The 19,381-nt window shown below is 46.9% G+C and overlaps 1 protein-coding gene across 1 annotated transcript; it reads right to left on the reverse strand.

Annotated features, from left to right (window-relative positions):
* Window positions 1-1,966: 1,966 nt before the first annotated feature.
* ACTL6A (actin like 6A) lies at window positions 1,967-18,613 on the reverse strand. The gene is made up of 14 exons (XM_077826717.1): window positions 18,461-18,613; window positions 13,365-13,441; window positions 13,007-13,181; window positions 12,440-12,540; window positions 10,460-10,557; window positions 9,636-9,730; window positions 9,303-9,409; window positions 9,129-9,218; window positions 7,963-8,024; window positions 7,502-7,616; window positions 7,041-7,121; window positions 5,806-5,901; window positions 3,484-3,570; window positions 1,967-2,743 (listed from the first exon to the last, which is right to left on the reverse strand). The coding sequence occupies exons 1-14, from the start codon at window positions 18,483-18,485 to the stop codon at window positions 2,663-2,665; spliced, it is 1,290 nt and encodes a 429-aa protein (XP_077682843.1). The 5' UTR covers window positions 18,486-18,613; the 3' UTR covers window positions 1,967-2,662.
* Between the last annotated feature and the right edge of the window lie 768 nt (window positions 18,614-19,381).

Raw genomic sequence — 19,381 nt, forward strand, 5'->3', positions numbered from 1 at the left:
GCTTTATCACATTAGAGCCTGCAGCCCTAACTCAGCTCCTGGCAGGGGAAAGCTTTCAAATATTATATTATTAGTAGCACAACACTTGACATCTAAGTAACAAGTTAAGGACAACATTGCTAATTAAAGTTTAGGTATAATAATAAAGATATTTAGAAAAGTGAAATATTTTCATATGGTTGTAGCAGAAGCATTTGTTAGCTGTTAATTGATAATTAATTGAATACAACTGGTACAGGGATCTACTATGGAGACTTAATTGACAGGGGACAAATTAATTCTACAGCATTGAAAATGTGTATGTAACTTGAGCTGCCTAAAATCTGTATCTGTACAGAAGGCAATTATTCCCTTACAAAAAAGACTTTCAGTCTTCCAGAATGTTTAGTTAAGAAATAAATCAAAAATTAAGAGTGCAGTTAGTAGTAGCTGTTTGAAAGAAGTAGCTTTGAAGGAAAGGACAAATGTGGCTAGATTCAACCATGTTATATGCAGCTACAACCACCTTAGATTCAATTAATTGTCCCAGTCAAGGCAGAAGAGAACTTATTCCTGTCTAAGTGAAACTCTACTTTTACCTAGAAAGAGAAGGTGAGACATGAGCTTATTCATCTTTAGTACTCTATTTCACAGTGAACAGGAGTTGAGTTGCATACCAATAGCCACTCATTTAATCTTTTACAAAATTAAAGCAGAATCACTGTTTATAAACATGATAACCTTCCACAAAACTAGCTACATTTAACACCACCACCTACAAAAGTAATGGAATAAAATAGGATGGGCTGTGATAGAATCAAATACCTGAGAAAAAATTAGCCTTCCTAAATACCCCCTGTAGCATAAAGGATGAACAGCAAAAAATGCAGGGAGTGGTTTGTTTTTAAGGAGGTGAATTGGTTTTGCTCTGAGAAAGCCACAAGTTAACTGTTTGCAGATGAGTGATTTTTTTAATTATACTATAATTTTTTTTCTGTCCTTAGAAGAAAGTACACAGTGTGCTTTCCCTCACTCTATAATTGATTGAGGGGTATAAATTATTCCATTATTTACACACAACAAACAGGCTCTGGCATTCTGCCTCAGTGTTTTCCTCCTTAAGCTTAGGAAGTAATAATAAGTCAACTTCATCTCACCTTTTTGCCAGCATACATCCTGACATTTCACTAATGGCACTTGAATGTGGTTGTACAGTTATAAGAGTCTTGTTTACTTTCACCATTTAACTTTCTCCTAGTTAGTTTGTTTCTCCCACCCTGACTGCCAGAATGATCTCCCCTCTCTGTATGCCATACTGCAGTTGCAGTCAGAGGTACCTGAGTTGGATCCTGCCTTGTTTCGAGAGAGGGCAGTGCTAGCAGTGTTCTCCACCAGCCCTGAGAATCTGGAACTTGGTCTCTCCCTTTGATCCAAAATAGCCCAACTGATGACCATCAAGGCATGCTGTTAAAGTCATTTACTTGATGAGGCATGCAGGGAGGTTAAGGGGTCTGTTCCTGGGAGATGAAGGGGCATTTTGATTTTAAGTTATTGGCTAGTTGTGTTCATTTATTTCCTGTATGACTATTTTATGGTATTGGTTTATCATTTAGATTGTAAACCTAATCATTAGGGTGTCAAGAGCTTTCATATGGCTATTTTAAATTGTTTAAAGAACAAAAAGGTAGTGATTTTCAAATGGGAATTTTAAAATTCAGGACCAAAAACTTCATTATGGCAGGAGTGGAGGCGAAATACAGAATAGAGCCAGGTGGTCTCAAGTTGTAGACCAAGCTTTGACACAAAATTTCCTTTGTGGCTTTAGGCAGTTACTGTTCTCTGCCTTAAGTTCCCAATCTCTAAAATGAGGACACTACTTACCTAGATCACACACGTTGTCTAAGCTAAGTACATTCTCATACCTCTGAAGGTGGAAAGCACTGTATATGCCAAATATTCACTGAAATGAAATCACTTCTATTCATAGTAGTTTTAGAAACAAATTTATACACAGCCTATATTCTAGGCCTTTACTTCATAGTACAGCATGAAAGAGGAAAGTATCAAGAGAACATTTTCCGCTACAAGACTAGTGCTGTTGCAACAGCTTCACAATTTATGTTGAACTGGGCTGCTTAAGATAAATTTCAGTATAAAAAATAGTTTTCCATCTGGATTATTTATTACAGAAGAGTATGAATGCTTGCTGAAAAACAGTGTTGCTCAAAGTGTGAAAACAGGACCATTTTATTTTTTTAAAAGAAATTAGAGTAATTTGTTAAGGACAGCATATCAACAAGGAAGACTGATCTGTAAAAGTAGACAAGATTTTTTTTTTTTTTTAATAAATTTGATGCAAGGGCATTTCAAAGTATTGCATCTACCAGCTAACCTGTAAAGCTACCCACAGGAAAAGATTTTTAGAGAAAATAGACATTTATACAAAATTATAAAATACTTATAAGAGTTATTGCATTTCAAGGGATAAAACATCCATTTTCTGTGACAGGACCAGTTAAGCCTTTTAAACAATATCTAAGGTTTGTAAAAATGGATCTTGAAGTATGCAAAAAACCAAAACTGTGTAAACTTTCTACAAAAGATTCCATCCCATTCCTGAGTACACTAAAGCTATGAAACATAAGGAGCATCGGGAAGGCAGCAGTTTCTCACAGTGTGAGGTCTATGGGCATTTCCTTTCTACACACTGCTTCCCTCCTTCTTCATACTCTTGTTTAGAGATCCACATCTGTTGAAAGGTACCCTGTAAAACAGGAAAAAACAACAACTCAGTGCTGTACCTAGGGTATCATTAGCTCTGACCGCATGAAAAGCAAACCAGCCTTTATATTTTTCAGGATGCAGCACAGGACTATGGCTCCAGCTATCTAAATGTATCTTTAAACTGGGTTTTGCATGTTAAGCAACTAGGGAAGATTGTCACATGAACTGTTGCTTCCACGCCCTCTCTGGATATTACTAAACTACTCCCTGCTAGCCTTGTCTCATGTGTGCTCAGCAACTTGCTTTTTAGATGTATTTTTGGGCCTGATCCTTCAAGTTTAGTACTTTTAGAATGCTCTAGATGGCGTGTAGTTTTCTAAAGATCCAGCAAGAGAATACCTCAGGAGCTCCACCTCCTTCCCCTCTGGGGGCAAGGAAAGGAGCTTAATTAAGATTCTTTAGGTTTATGCACAGAGTATTCATTATTTTATCATCAGGTTTCTCCCCTCCCACACCATGCTCAGCAGAGCTACTACAGGAGCAGCAGCTGCTATGAAACTCAAATCACTAACAACAGGTTTCAGAGTAGCAGCCGTGTTAGTCGGTATCCGCAAAAAGAACAGGAGGACTTGTGACACCTTAGAGACTAACCAATTTATTTGAGCATAAGTTTTTGTGAGCTACAGCTCACTTCATCACTAATAAGACTCCTGTGGAATTAGGTTTTCAGCTAAAGATGCTGCTGAGCATCCCTTCCCAAAGCTATGTATGTTTACTGACCAGAGAAGCCAAAATGGAACCACCAATCCATGAACTGAACCTCCGCTCCACTGTTGTGTTGTTTGCTATCAACTTCAGCCGCATACTCTGAACAGAGAAAAAAAATACACATTAGCAAGGTCAAACTGATAGGTAGCTCAACTGAAGGTTCAAAACTTTTCCCCTGAAGGGGATGGGGAGGAAGAGGTCTTAGGACTGCATTACAGACAAATATTCAAAGTGTTTAATTCATTTGTTGACACACAGGTCAAAGATACTACCGTATATACTCGTTCATAAGCCGAATATTTTTGGTAAAAGAGTGACGCATCAAAGAGTGGGGGTTGGCTTATAAACAAGTCTACACCAAAATCTGATGATTTTAAACTCTATGAAATCATTGAATTGAATATCTAATACACTGTCGTTTTGTTTACCTGGAGCGTCTGCAGGCATGGAGCCCCTCGGTTCCCTGTGGCTGCAGTTTGCCGTTCCAGCCAATGGGAGCTGCGGGACACGCCTCCTGCAGCTCCCATTGGCTGGGAACAGTGAACCGCGGCCACAGGGAACTGAGGGGCTCCATGCCTGCAGATGTTCCAGGTAAACAAAACGTCCCAACCCACCAGTGGCTTACCCCGACAGGCCAGGAGCCAAAGATTGCCAACCCCTGAAATACAGGGTCGGCTTATGAAAGGGTCATACAGCTTTTACTATTTTTAACCTATCCATCTTGGGGGGTCGACTTATAAACTAATGAGCTAATGAACGAGTATATACGGTAGTTCTATTACATTTTCTCTAATGTGGAGCTTGTCTGATTTGCACTTTGGAGTCCAGTGCTCCCAAAATTACAGGTTAAATAAAGTAGCAGGTTGCTGTTTATTGGTAGCCTGTGACTTGTGTGTGCAATCCACAGAGAACAAAATCTTCTATATTAATATGAGCTCAAACTGAATCAGTGAAATATCCTTGGAAATGGGTTAGCTGCAACACAACAGAAGTGAGCGATGATTAGGGGAAATTATCATGGCTTCGGAATAGTTACACAGCCCAGAATAACCAGAATCGTTATCTGAAAGTAGAGATAGACATGCAGTATTTTAAAACTAGCTAAGTATTTGCTGAAGTCTGCTTCATGCTGTTACTTGTTTTCAAATTGCATTGAGTTTCTTTGAAACAGGATACGTTTTTTCAACAGTCTGCAACTTGTGACCCCGCTTTAGTCATTAAAGCTAAAAAGGGGCTTGGTCAAACAGTCTGAGCACAAGACTGGATTGCCTGCAAGCCCCAATGTTCCAATCTTGACGATTACACCGATTACTTTTGTAGCCTTCATAATTGTGACATCTGACCTTCAGTTGTCCCAATACATACTAATTGGATAATACTACCTATTTACCAGATTAGTTACATTTGCAAAAAAACTGAGAATTAGAAACACAATGGAAGTGCTAACACTTCAGTGAATCTCTCACTTCTGCCTTTTACAAAAAAAAAAAAAAGCATTCCATGGCCACTGCATAATCCTAATGAAATCAAAGCTGCAATACAGCAGTCAGTGCCTGTATAGGCATGTGTGACAGGGTGTGCATACCCCACACCGGACAATAGAAGGTTAACTCTACATTAAGGGCAGCAGAAGTCCGCCTCTCAGACTGTGCTGGGCATGCTCTAACTGCTGCCTCAGTATAAAAGGGAGCAGCCCAGCTCGTTCTAGACTGACTACTGAGGGGAGAAGATGCTTGATGGAGGCTCCAGGCTAGGAGCTGCTACAGAGACTGTAGGAACCGGAGAACCCAGGGACCAGACTGGTTGACTGCTATCTCCAGCAGATCCCCAGGAGTTGGACTTCCAGGGAGTTACCCCCGCCAGGGAACCTGAAGACCCAGGCACTGTATGGATTGCTACCCATGGGAGATGCGGTAGGAAATGGCCCAGGAAGGTGGAGGGAGTGGTATCTAACAACCAAGCAAAGTCAGTGTGTTGCAGTAGGATTCCCTGCTGACTGGGTGATGGCCACTCCTGTCACCAACAGGGCCCTGGGTTGGGACCCAGTGGACAGGAAGGGCTTGGGTCCCCCTACCCGGCTGCTACCCACCCTGAGGTGGTGGCCCACTTCCCTGACTCTGGCCACTAGGCCACGCAGTCCTGTATTTGAGGGCTGCCATAATGACTCCGGCCTCTAGGCCGTGCTGCTCTCAGCCTAAGAACCGTCACTGTGGTGGTATCACTACCCCAACCTACCCTAAGGAGGACAGGGTGTGCATACCATGCAACAGCATGTACAAGGAAAAAAACAGACCAAAAAATGACCCAAAGCAGTAATTTAATAAGCTGTCTTACTGGTGGAGTTTTCTGAGAGAGCTCTCTGTTCAGTCTGTCTGTAAAACTCTGTATTAAAGTGTTTCCTCCTGCTACAATCACACTGCCATAGAGGCCCTGGAAAGAGAAAAATGTGACACACAGAGTTCATTCTGAATATATTTTGGAAACATTTGTTTGTTTTCATAATATAGAGAAAAGAAAATGCCATGAGTATATATGATCAGCAGTAAAAGTACACTTGACATCTAGACAAAGTTACACCATTATTAGTACAATCAGTATTCTACCATGTAAAAAACACTTTTAAAAGATACATTGGGGGAAAAGGCAGTTTGATGACTGATTCTAAATGGCTTTTATTTACTGTTTTAACCTTTAGTACTTCTAGATCAGCTTGTTTTCATGTTCCTCTGCGTGCACCTCCCCCTTATCTCCCCCCCCACCCCACACTGAGATATAAGAATGCACAACTAGATATACCATCCACAAAGAACACATGAAGGAAGGATTTTTTCCCCCATTAGAAAAAAAGTATCAATATTTTATTTCCATTCACTAATATGACAGTTGCCAAAGACGGAACACAGCCTACCCAGCCAGCTTGACTTTGCAATTAAGGAAGTGCAATGGATGGACCAACCCATGTGCAGCCAACATCAGAACTGCACACAGCCGAATGTTGCATGCTCTTCAACAGATGGTGTTGGTGGAAGCAAAAACGGAGAAGTTTAATTTTATGCTCTGTTTTTCCACCTGCACCATACAGTGAGTTAATATCAGAAACTATTTAATCTTCAGATATTTGGGGATGAATAATCACAAAAAGCTATAAACATAAAATGACAGTTTGAAGCTACCCACTGCACACTGTAGAGTCATCAAACTCTGGATATTTAACATGCCATTTTATTTATCTGTTTCGTTACACCAGTGTGAAACAAGAGTAACTCAGGATTTCAGTGGAGTCTCTGCATTTCCATCAGTGCAACAGAAGTCAGAATCTGACTTAGCTGTTCCCATGGTTTGAGAAACACTATCTTCATCTATGTTTTATCTGCATATTCCCCTAATAGCTACACAACATGTAGATGATAATGTATAGGCACCTAAGCATAACCTCAAGAGGTCAAGATTTCCATTTTAACTGATGGCAAGCGTCCATGCCTCTTCAGTAAATTTCATAGCTAAAATATATTGTAACCACACAAGAATTATTTTAAGCATAGATATTTTTCTGTCTGACTAACACTTACTGGTCTGATGTCTATATCACACATTCCAACGCTTGTGGTGACAACATGGCTAACACCCAGCATTGTGTTGCCAGATAAGCCCTGGAACAAAATTAGTAAATCACAAATCAGTGCTTCAAAACAGCAAGGCCCATTAAAGCAGTGAATGAACAAGGGTCTAAAAAGTTCTGCAGACAAATCTTTTAATTTATCTAAATTTTTATTTCACACATCACCATGATCTCAGCACCACGAGTTTTATTTAAAGAAAACCACATATCTTGAATTGCATTTCTATGACCGCACCCCAACATAGGTAGCCCTGGAGAGCATACAGTGTAAATACAAACATAGCTTCATAGTTTCATGCTTTGTGCCATCATAACATACTGTGACCACATATAAAGGGAAAGGCTGCATAGAAGGGCTTCATAATAAAGTATATGTCTGCAAATTTTAATGTACTACTTTCATGGTTTTACCTTTACATTGGAAGGGTCAAATAGTCCTTCAGGAATTTTTAGACGCTCTGCACCAAAGTCACAATTATAACCATTGGGGAATTCATAATGAACGGTTGGCATCTGTGCAGCTACCCTGGAGGTTGATATTGATCAGAACATTGGTCAGAAAGTAAAGATGCTAAATCACAATGCAGTGAATAGTCTAAACAGCATCATAAACAAAGAATTCTATAGAATAAATTTTAATATGACTGTACTTTTGGCAATCTTTCTGATTGTTATTAGAATTTATGCACATTGGCATGGCAAGTGTAATCTCTAATCCAGCTATTCACAGTGTTCCTAACTCCAAAAATAAATGATTTTGGGTAACATCATACTTTTGCAATAAGCCTTACAATAGAAACCATGGACTCCTACTCTGATAAATACATTTGACATACACATACTACTAGTTTTACAAAGATACAATGACCTACTGTTCATCATAGGTTGAATCTGACACTTGGAGGACAGAGGCTTGGAAATCCTGAATTACACACTATGGAGAGAAGAATAAAAGGAAAAGGTGTTATTAGGATTCCAGTTCAGAATTCAGTACTATGTTAGAATTATATAAATGTGAAACTGGACAAAAGCCTTAAACAATAAGCAAGTAAACTTGGAATCAAAACACTGAGTGCACAAAATATGTGCAAAGCTTCTTTAAAAAGCCATGAATGCATTTCAGTACATAGGTAATTTGCTGTACTAAATCCTTAGAAACTAAGGATTGTTCACAATCATAAGAGGTATTGTTTCAAGCACAATAGGTTTTAAAGAAGTCAGAAACTAGGGCACCTCCCATAATGACAGCGGAATATTTCCCCTCAGGAATTTTTAATGAAGGCTGGACTGATCACAGCTATCATGGATTTTCATTGGCGATGTCTGTCTGGGAATATGATTGGATGATAAAAGCCTAATTGAGAGCTGAAGATTTAACTAGTGGAGAACCAAGAGCTCAGCAATATCACTGCAACAACACGAAAGACCAGACCTGCAGACTATCAAGACAGAGCTTCAGTTTCCCCACAAAGGAATTGTGGGAGGAGAAATCTGATTTAGGATTACAAAGGTGCACCCCAGTATGGTAACTCCTTAGTTAGGAACTTATCCCATCACATGCAATGATCTTCTGTATTGCATTAAAAAATGGAACACTAAAGGCGATGGCAAGTATGAGTGCCCAAGATTTGATACATACACGCTCCATGCTTTTACCCTTGTAACTATTTTATTGTGACACACTAAAATTAAAAAAAAAAAAAAATCAGATCTAACTGTAAACATCAGCACGAACTAAAACCACTCCTACAAGCCTATCCAGGAAGTAAAGCCCTAATGCCCTAGAATTTTCAGGGTTCGCAAGTTTTAAACAGGAGACAAAAAGATTATCTGATGGAATTATATTCTAAAGATGAAAGAGCAGCTAAACTGATTTTAAAAAATTTATCCTCTCTCCACCCCCAAAAAGAAGAAGAATGTCCTCTCCTATTTTTTAGGCAGAAAGTTTTCTAATTTTCTCACACATAAAGCTTCCTGGAATATACAGTAGCAAATGGGATCTCTTTGTGGGCCAGGGGAGAAGAAAGGATTTACTTACATTACACATATAGTTGTGCCAAGATCTCGTGACCGGAGGTAACTTCTCTTTTCTCTTCCAATTTGCTGGTGATCCTTCACGAACTGCTTCCTGTGATTGTAGAAAAGTACACAGTCAGTCAACAATCTACACTCTGAAAAATGAACACTTTTAAAATCCAGTTAACTTTCCCACCTTTGATGCAATCATATATGGAGGGATTAGCTCTATGTTCATTTCCTGAAACAGTTCTCTGCACTGCATAGTAATAAAGTCTCCAGCAAGGGGTGATTTTACAATGCCTACAAAATATAAATAGAATTTTGGACTACGTTCAAAACCTTACAGAACAAAATGTCTGCAATAAATTGTTCATTTGAAACAAAAATAGCCCCTCTCCCACCTTCCACAAACACAAGTTTCTCCCTTTTCAAAGATACCACATTTTCTTTTAATATTAGTAATAAAACACATTTCTTAATGTGATGACCACAGTATATAAATTATTACATCTGTGAAACTTTTTACCTTGTTGCAGTACATATCCATCATGCACTGGAATAGCAGTGGTGTGAGTTGCCCCACTGTCCAAAATCAGGCCTGTGGATCGACCATTAGCAAAGCTAATCAAAAGGATTAGGGAGAATGACAGAATTTTTACTTGGAAGACAGTTTTGTCAAATAGTTAGAGCACAACTAGCAACGAGGACCCTAAAGGTTCTATTCCTAGCCTCACAAGTGACTTGCTATGTTCATCCATTTACCCCTCTACATAAGGGTAATAAGTACCAACCTTGCATACATGTTAAGATTTAATTTATTTATGGTTGCAAACTGATTTTTGAGCTCCTTGGATGAGAAATTATATAAAAATCAAACAAGTGTTCTGCAGAAATCTCTAAATAAAATATTTCCCATTTTATTTAGATTTTGAACTGCCTATTAAAATGTACATGTTAGCTTAAGATATTTACATAATGCAGTGTAAGGCTTAATCAGTGATCTCAGAAGATTTCTGTTGCAGAAGACAGAAATTACTGCATTTTAGTAATCTGAGCAAAGCCATTTTAGGCATACTGAGCTCTAACAAATAGCATAGGCTGTAAATATACACTAGAAGATGTTGTCTCCCAGGACAGGAATCACACCAAGGGGTTTTCAAAGTTGAGAATTAAGGAGAACACACAGAAGTGGAAGCTATCCTATCCTGTTCACATCAGCCATATGGATGGTAACGAAATATTCATTTTGGTTAGAAAGAAAAGAGTAACTTATCTTATTCTAATACCACCACATTGAAGAAGCTTGCTTTATTTCTTGGAAAAATACATGGATCAACATTTCAAGGATACGCTGTAAGAACTGCAGTTTTACACAAGAAAAAAGCAGGGATATTGTAATGTTCAAACATCAGTTCTGTCAATTTCTCACGCTTTGCTCTGGTATTCCACTACAAAAGAGAAAAAAAATAGGTAAACAGACAAAACAGAAATATTATGTTTACATCAAGATCCATTATATTTATTACTGTATGCTCACAGGATGCCAGAAAGATATAAAAAGAAAGTTAGGATTATTACAGTTGTAGTTTAAGAGCAGTTGCAAAGTTACATAAAGCAAAACAAATATATATATTCTTGGAATTTTATTTCGTTAGATGAGAATTCACTTTTTGTGCAACAAGCATTTCATTGCAGACTCATACACAAACACAGGAGGACTTTCTGTAATTTAAAAGCATGCATTTCTAGGGGGTTCAACTTTAAGCTATTAAAATAATAAATTTCTAGAAATCCTTCCATACCAGAATCTCAAAGCTCTTTATGAAAGAGCCCAAAACACTCCTGTGAAATAAGTGTTACCCCTGTTTTACATGAGGAAATGTACATGTACACAGATGTAAAGTGGCTTGCCCAAGGGAGAAAACTGAACTCAGATTTCCCAGCTTTCAAAGCATCTTACCACAGCTTTACTGAAGCAAAGGCAAACACAATGTGCTAAGACACACCTGTGGATTGGAAGTCCCATTTTACTGTGAACTTCTTCTAAGTTAATTGTTAAGTGAGTTTAGCCCTCATGTTAGGAGTCCGACTGAAGACCTTCATTTAACTATTGAACAGGCAACCCCCAATGCAGACTGCTCCATACTCCATCACTGAACCTCAACCCTCCTAGAGGGATCATGTTTAGGAGTAGGAGGGTAGCATAGTCTCCCTATGCATTTAGTAGCTGCTTTCTTGACAGTTTCAGGTAGATCAACTGTGGTGGTATGTTCTGTTACGTGGACATCTATACACAGAGAACTAGAGTGAAACCAAGAACTCATTTCACAGCCTTCAAAACACCACCAACTTGAATTTAGTACCAGCCTTGGGTGGATTTATTTTTGTTTATACTTCTATAGCATGCATTCCCTGTAATATCCAAGTGCCTCTCAACTGCTAGCTGAAAAGTGAAAGGCGTCCATTCTCAATTCAATCCCCCCTACCTGAACCTATCCAGACCATTTCAAGCCACCACTTTCAATACATTAATGTGGAAAAATTTTATTTGCAATAATTGTATGTAAAGGAGGCTTCATCTTCATTGTATACACCCTCTGTGGTTTATATTCGATTCCTGTATTGTGCCTTGTAATCTAGAGCACAGTAAGGTGGGGAACTGCAGTCTACGTGTCTACTTAAATTCTTACTCCTACATTTTTATTTGATCTATGAAGCCACTGAGTAATCCAGAGAACCAAGGTAAAAGCTTTGCCAATATATGTATTACTCCCCCTGGTTCTGTTTTTGAAGGGCTTGATGTAATGAATGATTTTCAAAAACATCTCTATTTTTAGTTAGTATAATAAAAGATCACCTACAATTTTACATTTCCCCCACCCTCCCCAAGAAACAAGAGAAAGCTATTACAAAACAAAGGCTCTAAGAGGAAATCCAGCTTGAAATATGCGATCTTCATTTGAGCAGAGAGCGGGCAATATGTACTATATCATAAGAGTGGTTATCATTTCAAGTTACTGACAAAAAAATAAATTAACAAAAAATAAAACACAGAGAAGAATCCGGCAGAGTATTTTTAAATTGTTACCTCTAGAGCCCTGCAAATCTGCAGACATCAGATTTATATCCATGTTTGCAGATTGGATGTGGATACAAATTTTGTATCCGCACAGGGCTCTAGTTACCTCCTCTTAATTTTCTAAAAATTTTCAGCACTCCTAACTTACAATTCTGTATAAAGTTTGTACAGACAAGACTAGAACATTCCTAAATCCCAATGACAATTTGTTCATTATGACATTTCAAAACAGGAAATATGCTTTTACTCACTGGTGCTTCAGACATTAGGACAGGGTGCAAACTTGCTTCAGATTTAATATGCATCTTGTATGTGTGATCCAAAATTGCCTGGAAACTATCCCAGTCCTCAACTGTAAAAATGTTAAAGCAGTTGCAGAAGTTTAGACAATATTATTGCATTTTCAGAAAGACACATTGTTAAGTGAGTCATCTAAAAACATAGATCAACCAACCAATTTTTTACTGAGCAGCAGTCTTAAAAATTCACACACTTCAGCAGCTTCACAAAGTTCTATACTGCTTACTGTGCCGATAATATTCATCCCCTTCTTTTTCCCCACCACCATCATCAGATGGGACCCATTCCAACCCATTACATGGAGGAAAACCTCTATAGTTTTTCCTCAGATCAAGCAAATGTTCACAGCCTGATAATTAAAATAACTTTAGAATAAAATGTTTTTCACTTTTAGGCCAAGAGTATTCATGCAAATGAAATGTTAATATATTTTGTATATGACAGATGTAACTTTGCAGCTGAATATAAAGTTAGTGATCAGATTTTAAGAACAAGAAGAAAAAGACAGAGCACCATACTCATTCCATTTTTTAAGGGTGAAATAGCCTCCATGTTTTCCCTTGGAACTCGCAGTGCATTGGTGTCTATGTAGTAAGTAGGACCCCCTTGTTTGCCTTTGTCACCATCTATTTCCATCAGGGTACCGCCATCGTCCCTTTCCAGTACCACACCAATAGCAGTGGGAAAGTCAACCTGCAATGTAAAATGTGGGCAGGGTATGGCAATTACACAGTGTGTACTTTACTTACTTAAAGTACTATTTTCATTTCAGCTATACTTTTTTTAAAAAACATTTTCTACTAACTCAGAACTTGTTTGCTAGCTCGTATAATACTTTTTTACATTTTAATCTTATACAATCACAATGACTCTTACCTTTGGACAGTCCTCACCAGCATAGCCAGCTCTCACTGTATAGGAGCCAATATCAAAAACAAGAGCCCCAACTTCATCTGTAAGAATTATTAGTAAACAGGCAGTCAGTAATTATTACAGTCATGTAACAAAAACTAAAATCACTGTGCTTACCAGCTAAAATGTACAAGCCAAGATACTTTTTGTTAAACATGTGTGCAAATCACCACCACAACTTTTAACCAGGATTTAAAATTGGCAAAGAACAGAACATTTTCTATCAGAAATTTAAGTTGCACAAGAGTGATCCAAAAAAGCAGCTGTATTTTAACTAAATAATCAATAAAGTACTTTCATTCAAAATAAACAAAAAAGGCAATTTTTGCAGAGTAAAAAAAATATTGAACCATCTTCTGGAAGAGATTTTCAGAATGTGTTATGATTTACCCACACAGCAAGTTACATGGGCCTCTACTTCCTTGGATTATTAGAAATTAATCAGAAAAAAAGTTAAAACTAGATGCAACAGTCTATAGACACTTGTGTTTAAATTAAGAAATACATTCATTCTTTTAAGCACTGATCCCCAAAGAGGCTCTGTATTGGCTCAACAAGATTGGGGTCCAGGTTGGCAAAATTAAATCTTTAATCTTGTAGCGCTGGGTACAGGAGATGCTCCGGTGCAAGACTATAATACTTTGGCTTCCAAATAAATCTTTATTCTTGTAGTGCTAACCTGAATTTCCCACCAGCAACGTAACAGCACCAAATGTTGCCTGACACCACTAATCTGGCTGTCTGACAGTTCTAAGAAGTAGGAAAAGCTTTAATGAAATTTACCAAAGACAGATACTAAGGCCTTCAAACTAGTTAGGCTTTTCATTTTAATGAAAACTTTCAAGGTATATTGAAGCATTGTGCATTTCCGTAGCAGAGAAACCTGAATGGAGTTATAGCTGTGATGGGAAGAACTACGTGGGGAAAACTAAGTTTTATAAAGCAGAGCTGTAACAGAGAGAGAGGTGTTCATGGGTGGAGCAATACAGCTGTACTTCAGCTGAGAGAACTGCTTAGAGCAAAGCTGTCACTTTGTGCACCAGAGCAGCAGCAAATAACTGGGAAGGGGAAGAGCTGCAGGAAATGGGGAGCTGCAGCAGAACGACTGCAAGGAGGCTCATGGTTTGGGAAACTGCAGCAGCATTAAGTGGGGAAGAGCTGCAGGGGAAGAGTGGAACAGAAAAGTTCATGGATGGGGGGTGGGGAAGCTGCAGACAGTCCAAACCTTTGTGGGAAGTGACAGCAAATGTAACGGACAAACTAGATCACAGGCTTGGGGGTGCAGCAGGCGGGGGCTCAGAGGGGGACCAGCAGGAGACAGAGGCTCAGAGGAGGACAGGAGAAGGCTCATGGGGAACAGCCCTGGGGGTGCAGCAGCTCGGAAGGGGGCCTGGGGAGGCTCATAGGGTACAGCTCTGGGGTGCAGCAGACAGTGGCTTGGAGGGGGACCTGGGAGAGCAGCAAGAGGCAGCGGCGGGGGGGGAGGTTTGTGGGGAACACCCCTGGGGATACAGCAGCAGGCAAGGGCTCAGAAGCAGACCTGGAGGTGCAGCAGGCAAGAACTCAGAAGGGGCAGGGGAGGCTCGTGGAGAACAGCCCTGGGGGTGCAGCAGGAGGCAGGGGCTCGGAGGGGGGTAGGCGGAGGCTCGTGGGGAACAGCCCTGGGGGAGCAGCAGCAGGAGGCAGGGGCTCTGAGGGGGCGGGCGGCGGCTCGTGGGGAACAGCCCTGGGGGAGCAGCAGCAGGAGGCAGGGGCTCGGAGGGGGGCGGGCAGAGGCTGGTGGGGAACAGCCCTGGGGGAGCAGCAGCAGGAGGTAGGGGCTCAGAGGGGGGCGGGCGGCGGCTCGTGGGGAACAGCCCTGGGGGTGCAGCAGCAGGAGGCAGGAGCTCGGAGGGGGGCGGGCGGGCGGAGACTGGTGGGGAACAGCCCTGGGGGAGCAGCAGCAGGAAGCAGGAGCTCGCAGGGGGGCGGGCGGAGGCTGGTGGGGAACAGCCCTGGGGGAGCAACAGCAGGAGGTAGGGGCTCGGAGGGGGGCGGGCGGAGGCTGGTGGGGAACAGCCCTGGGGGTGCAGCAGGAGGCAGGGGCTCGGAGGGGGGCGGGCGGCGGCTCGTGGGGAACAGCCCTGGGGGAGCAGCAGCAGGAGGCAGGGGCTTGAAGGGGGGCGGGCGGAGGCTGGTGGGGAACAGCCCTGGGGGTGCAGCAGGAGGTAGGGGCTCAGAGGGGGGCGGGCGGCGGCTCGTGGGGAACAGCCCTGGGGGAGCAGCAGCAGGAGGCAGGGGCTCGGAGGGGGGCGGGCGGCGGCTCGTGGGGAACAGCCCTGGGGGAGCAGCGGCAGGGGCTCGAAGGGGGGCGGGCGGAGGCTGGTGGGGAACAGCCCTGGGGGAGCAGCAGCAGGAGGCAGGGGCTCGGAGGGGGGCGGGCGGAGGCTGGTGGGGAACAGCCCTGGGGGAGCAGCAGCAGGGGCTCGGAGGGGGGCGGGCGGCGGCTGGTGGGGAACAGCCCTGGGGGAGCAGCAGCAGGAGGCAGGGGCTCGGAGGGGGGCGGGCGGAGGCTGGTGGGGAACAGCCCTGGGGGAGCAGCAGCAGGAGGCAGGGGCTCGGAGGGGGGCGGGCGGCGGCTGGTGGGGAACAGCCCTGGGGGAGCAGCAGCAGGAGGCAGGGGCTCGGAGGGGGGCGGGCGGCGGCTGGTGGGGAACAGCCCTGGGGGAGCAGCAGCAGGAGGCAGGGGCTCGGAGGGGGGCGGGCGGAGGCTGGTGGGGAACAGCCCTGGGGGAGCAGCAGCAGGAGGCAGGGGCTCGGAGGGGGGCGGGCGGAGGCTGGTGGGGAACAGCCCTGGGGGAGCAGCAGCAGGAGGCAGGGGCTCGGAGGGGGGCGGGCGGAGGCTGGTGGGGAACAGCCCTGGGGGTGCAGCAGCAGGAGGCAGGGGCTCGGAGGGGGGCGGGCGGAGGCTGGTGGGGAACAGCCCTGGGGGAGCAGCAGCAGGAGGCAGGGGCTCGGAGGGGGGCGGGCGGAGGCTGGTGGGGAACAGCCCTGGGGGAGCAGCAGCAGGAGGCAGGGGCTCGGAGGGGGGCGGGCGGAGGCTGGTGGGGAACAGCCCTGGGGGAGCAGCAGCAGGAGGCAGGGGCTCGGAGGGGGGCGGGCGGAGGCTGGTGGGGAACAGCCCTGGGGGAGCAGCAGCAGGAGGCAGGGGCTCGGAGGGGGGCGGGCGGAGGCTGGTGGGGAACAGCCCTGGGGGTGCAGCAGCAGGAGGCAGGGGCTCGGAGGGGGGCGGGCGGAGGCTGGTGGGGAACAGCCCTGGGGGAGCAGCAGCAGGAGGCAGGGGCTCGGAGGGGGGCGGGCGGAGGCTGGTGGGGAACAGCCCTGGGGGAGCAGCAGCAGGAGGCAGGGGCTCGGAGGGGGGCGGGCGGAGGCTGGTGGGGAACAGCCCTGGGGGTGCAGCAGCAGGAGGCAGGGGCTCGGAGGGGGGCGGGCGGAGGCTGGTGGGGAACAGCCCTGGGGGAGCAGCAGCAGGAGGCAGGGGCTCGGAGGGGGGCGGGCGGCGGCTGGTGGGGAACAGCCCTGGGGGAGCAGCAGCAGGAGGCAGGGGCTCGGAGGGGGGTGGGCGGAGGCTGGTGGGGAACAGCCCTGGGGGAGCAGCAGCAGGGGCTCGGAGGGGGGCGGGCGGCGGCTGGTGGGGAACAGCCCTGGGGGAGCAGCAGCAGGAGGCAGGGGCTCGGAGGGGGGCGGGCGGCGGCTGGTGGGGAACAGCCCTGGGGGAGCAGCAGCAGGAGGCAGGGGCTCGGAGGGGGGCGGGCGGCGGCTGGTGGGGAACAGCCCTGGGGGAGCAGCAGCAGGAGGCAGGGGCTCGGAGGGGGGCGGGCGGAGGCTGGTGGGGAACAGCCCTGGGGGAGCAGCAGCAGGAGGCAGGGGCTCGGAGGGGGGCGGGCGGCGGCTGGTGGGGAACAGCCCTGGGGGAGCAGCAGCAGGAGGCAGGGGCTCGGAGGGGGGCGGGCGGAGGCTGGTGGGGAACAGCCCTGGGGGAGCAGCAGCAGGAGGTAGGGGCTCGGAGGGGGGCGGGCGGCGGCTCGTGGGGAACAGCCCTGGGGGAGCAGCAGCAGGAGGCAGGGGCTCGGAGGGGGGCGGGCGGAGGCTGGTGGGGAACAGCCCTGGGGGAGCAGCAGCAGGAGGCAGGGGCTCGGAGGGGAGGCGGGCGGCGGCTCGTGGGGAACAGCCCTGGGGGAGCAGCAGCAGGAGGCAGGGGCTCGGAGGGGGGCGGGCGGAGGCTGGTGGGGAACAGCCCTGGGGGTGCAGCAGCAGGAGGCAGGGGCTCGGAGGGGAGGCGGGCGGCGGCTCGTGGGGAACAGCCCTGGGGGAGCAGCAGCAGGAGGCAGGGGCTCGGAGGGGGGCGGGCGGAGGCTGGTGGGGAACAGCCCTGGGGGAGCAGCAGCAGGAGGCAGGGGCTCGGAGGGGGGCGGGCGGAGGCTGGTGGGGAACAGCCCTGGGGGTGCAGCAGCAGGAGGCAGGGGCTCGGAGGGGAGGCGGGCGGCGGCTCGTGGGGAACAGCCCTGGGGGAGCAGCAGCAGGAGGCAGGGGCTCGGAGGGGGGCGGGCGGAGGCTGGTGGGGAACAGCCCTGGGGGAGCAGCAGCAGGAGGCAGGGGCTCGGAGGGGGGCGGGCGGCGGCTGGTGGGGAACAGCCCTGGGGGAGCAGCAGCAGGAGGCAGGGGCTCGGAGGGGGGCGGGCGGAGGCTGGTGGGGAACAGCCCTGGGGGAGCAGCAGCAGGAGGCAGGGGCTCGGAGGGGGGCGGGCGGCGGCTGGTGGGGAACAGCCCTGGGGGAGCAGCAGCAGGAGGCGGGGGCTCGGAGGGGGGCGGGCGGCGGCTGGTGGGGAACAGCCCTGGGGGAGCAGCAGCAGGAGGCAGGGGCTCGGAGGGGGGCGGGCGGAGGCTGGTGGGGAACAGCCCTGGGGGAGCAGCAGCAGGAGGCAGGGGCTCGGAGGGGGGCGGGCGGCGGCTGGTGGGGAACAGCCCTGGGGGAGCAGCAGCAGGCGCTCGGAGGTGGCGCTCCATGGGCGGGCACTCACCTCCCCCGTACACCCCGCCGCTCATGGCTGCCACTGGGCCTGTCTCTCGCCGCGGTCCTGGCAGCCCCCCGGTAACTAGCTGTTCTGGCAACAATAGCCGAGTGCGCGGCTGGCCCGCGCTCACTCACACCGCCGGCTGAACCGAACCTGCTACTCTCTCCCCTCCAGCCAACGGAGCGCGCCTGGTCTCCCAAAGCACCTACCACAGCGCCGGCTTGCGAGCTACCCGAGAGTGAACGACCAATCGTGGCTAGCAAGGGGCGGGCCGAGCGAGCGGGAGGCCTATCCCAGCCAGGAAAAAGCGGGAAGGAAGCAAGAATGGTTGCAGTGTGCGGGTAGGGTCAGCAGAGAGACTGGGCGGGGCTTGGGGGTAAAGAGCGGGGATGGAGAGGCGTTGATAAGACAGGGGGGCTGGGGTCAGGCTGATGGGGTGGAGACTGGGCCCAGGGAGGGGTGCTTTGGGGCTGGCTGGGGTTGGGGCCTCGGGAGGGGTGCTTTGGGGCTGGCTGGGGGCTAGGGAAAGGTATGCTGGAGCTGGGATTTGTGGGCTAGGGAGGGGTGTTTTGGGGATGTAGCTGGGGATTAGGGAGAGGCATTTTGTGGTGGGATGCGTTAGGAGGCTAGGAGGGGTATTTTGGCGCAGGATGGGGTTATGGGGGCTAGGGAGGGGTGTTTTGGGGGTGTCGTTTGGGGTTAGGGAGAAGCATTTTGCGGTGGGATGGGGTTGGGAGGCTAGGAGGGGTATTTTGGGGCAGGCTCGTGTTTTGGGGCTAGAGAAGGGTATTTTGGGGCTGGCTTGAGTAAGGAGTTGATAACTGGCCAAACCTGTCCACATCAGGGACACAAAAGGCCTGAGGAGTGAAAAAAAAAAGTGCTTTTGTAGTGTTGTGATGCTCTCTTGGGGTGCCCTGAACAGTAAGC

The sequence above is a fragment of the Eretmochelys imbricata genome, chromosome 9 (assembly GCF_965152235.1).
Source record: "Eretmochelys imbricata isolate rEreImb1 chromosome 9, rEreImb1.hap1, whole genome shotgun sequence".
NCBI lineage: Eukaryota > Metazoa > Chordata > Testudines > Cheloniidae > Eretmochelys > Eretmochelys imbricata.

Excerpts from the sequence above, each read along its gene's own strand:
- ACTL6A (XM_077826717.1), bottom strand. The coding sequence starts at position 18,485 with ATGAGCGGCGGGGTGTACGGGGGAG. Across the intron at positions 13,442-18,460 it reads CGGCGGGGTGTACGGGGGAG|ATGAAGTTGGGGCTCTTGTT; the intron begins GTGAGTGCCCGC and ends TAATTCTTACAG. Across the intron at positions 12,541-13,006 it reads ACCCTTAAAAAATGGAATGA|TTGAGGACTGGGATAGTTTC; the intron begins GTATGGTGCTCT and ends ACATTTTTACAG.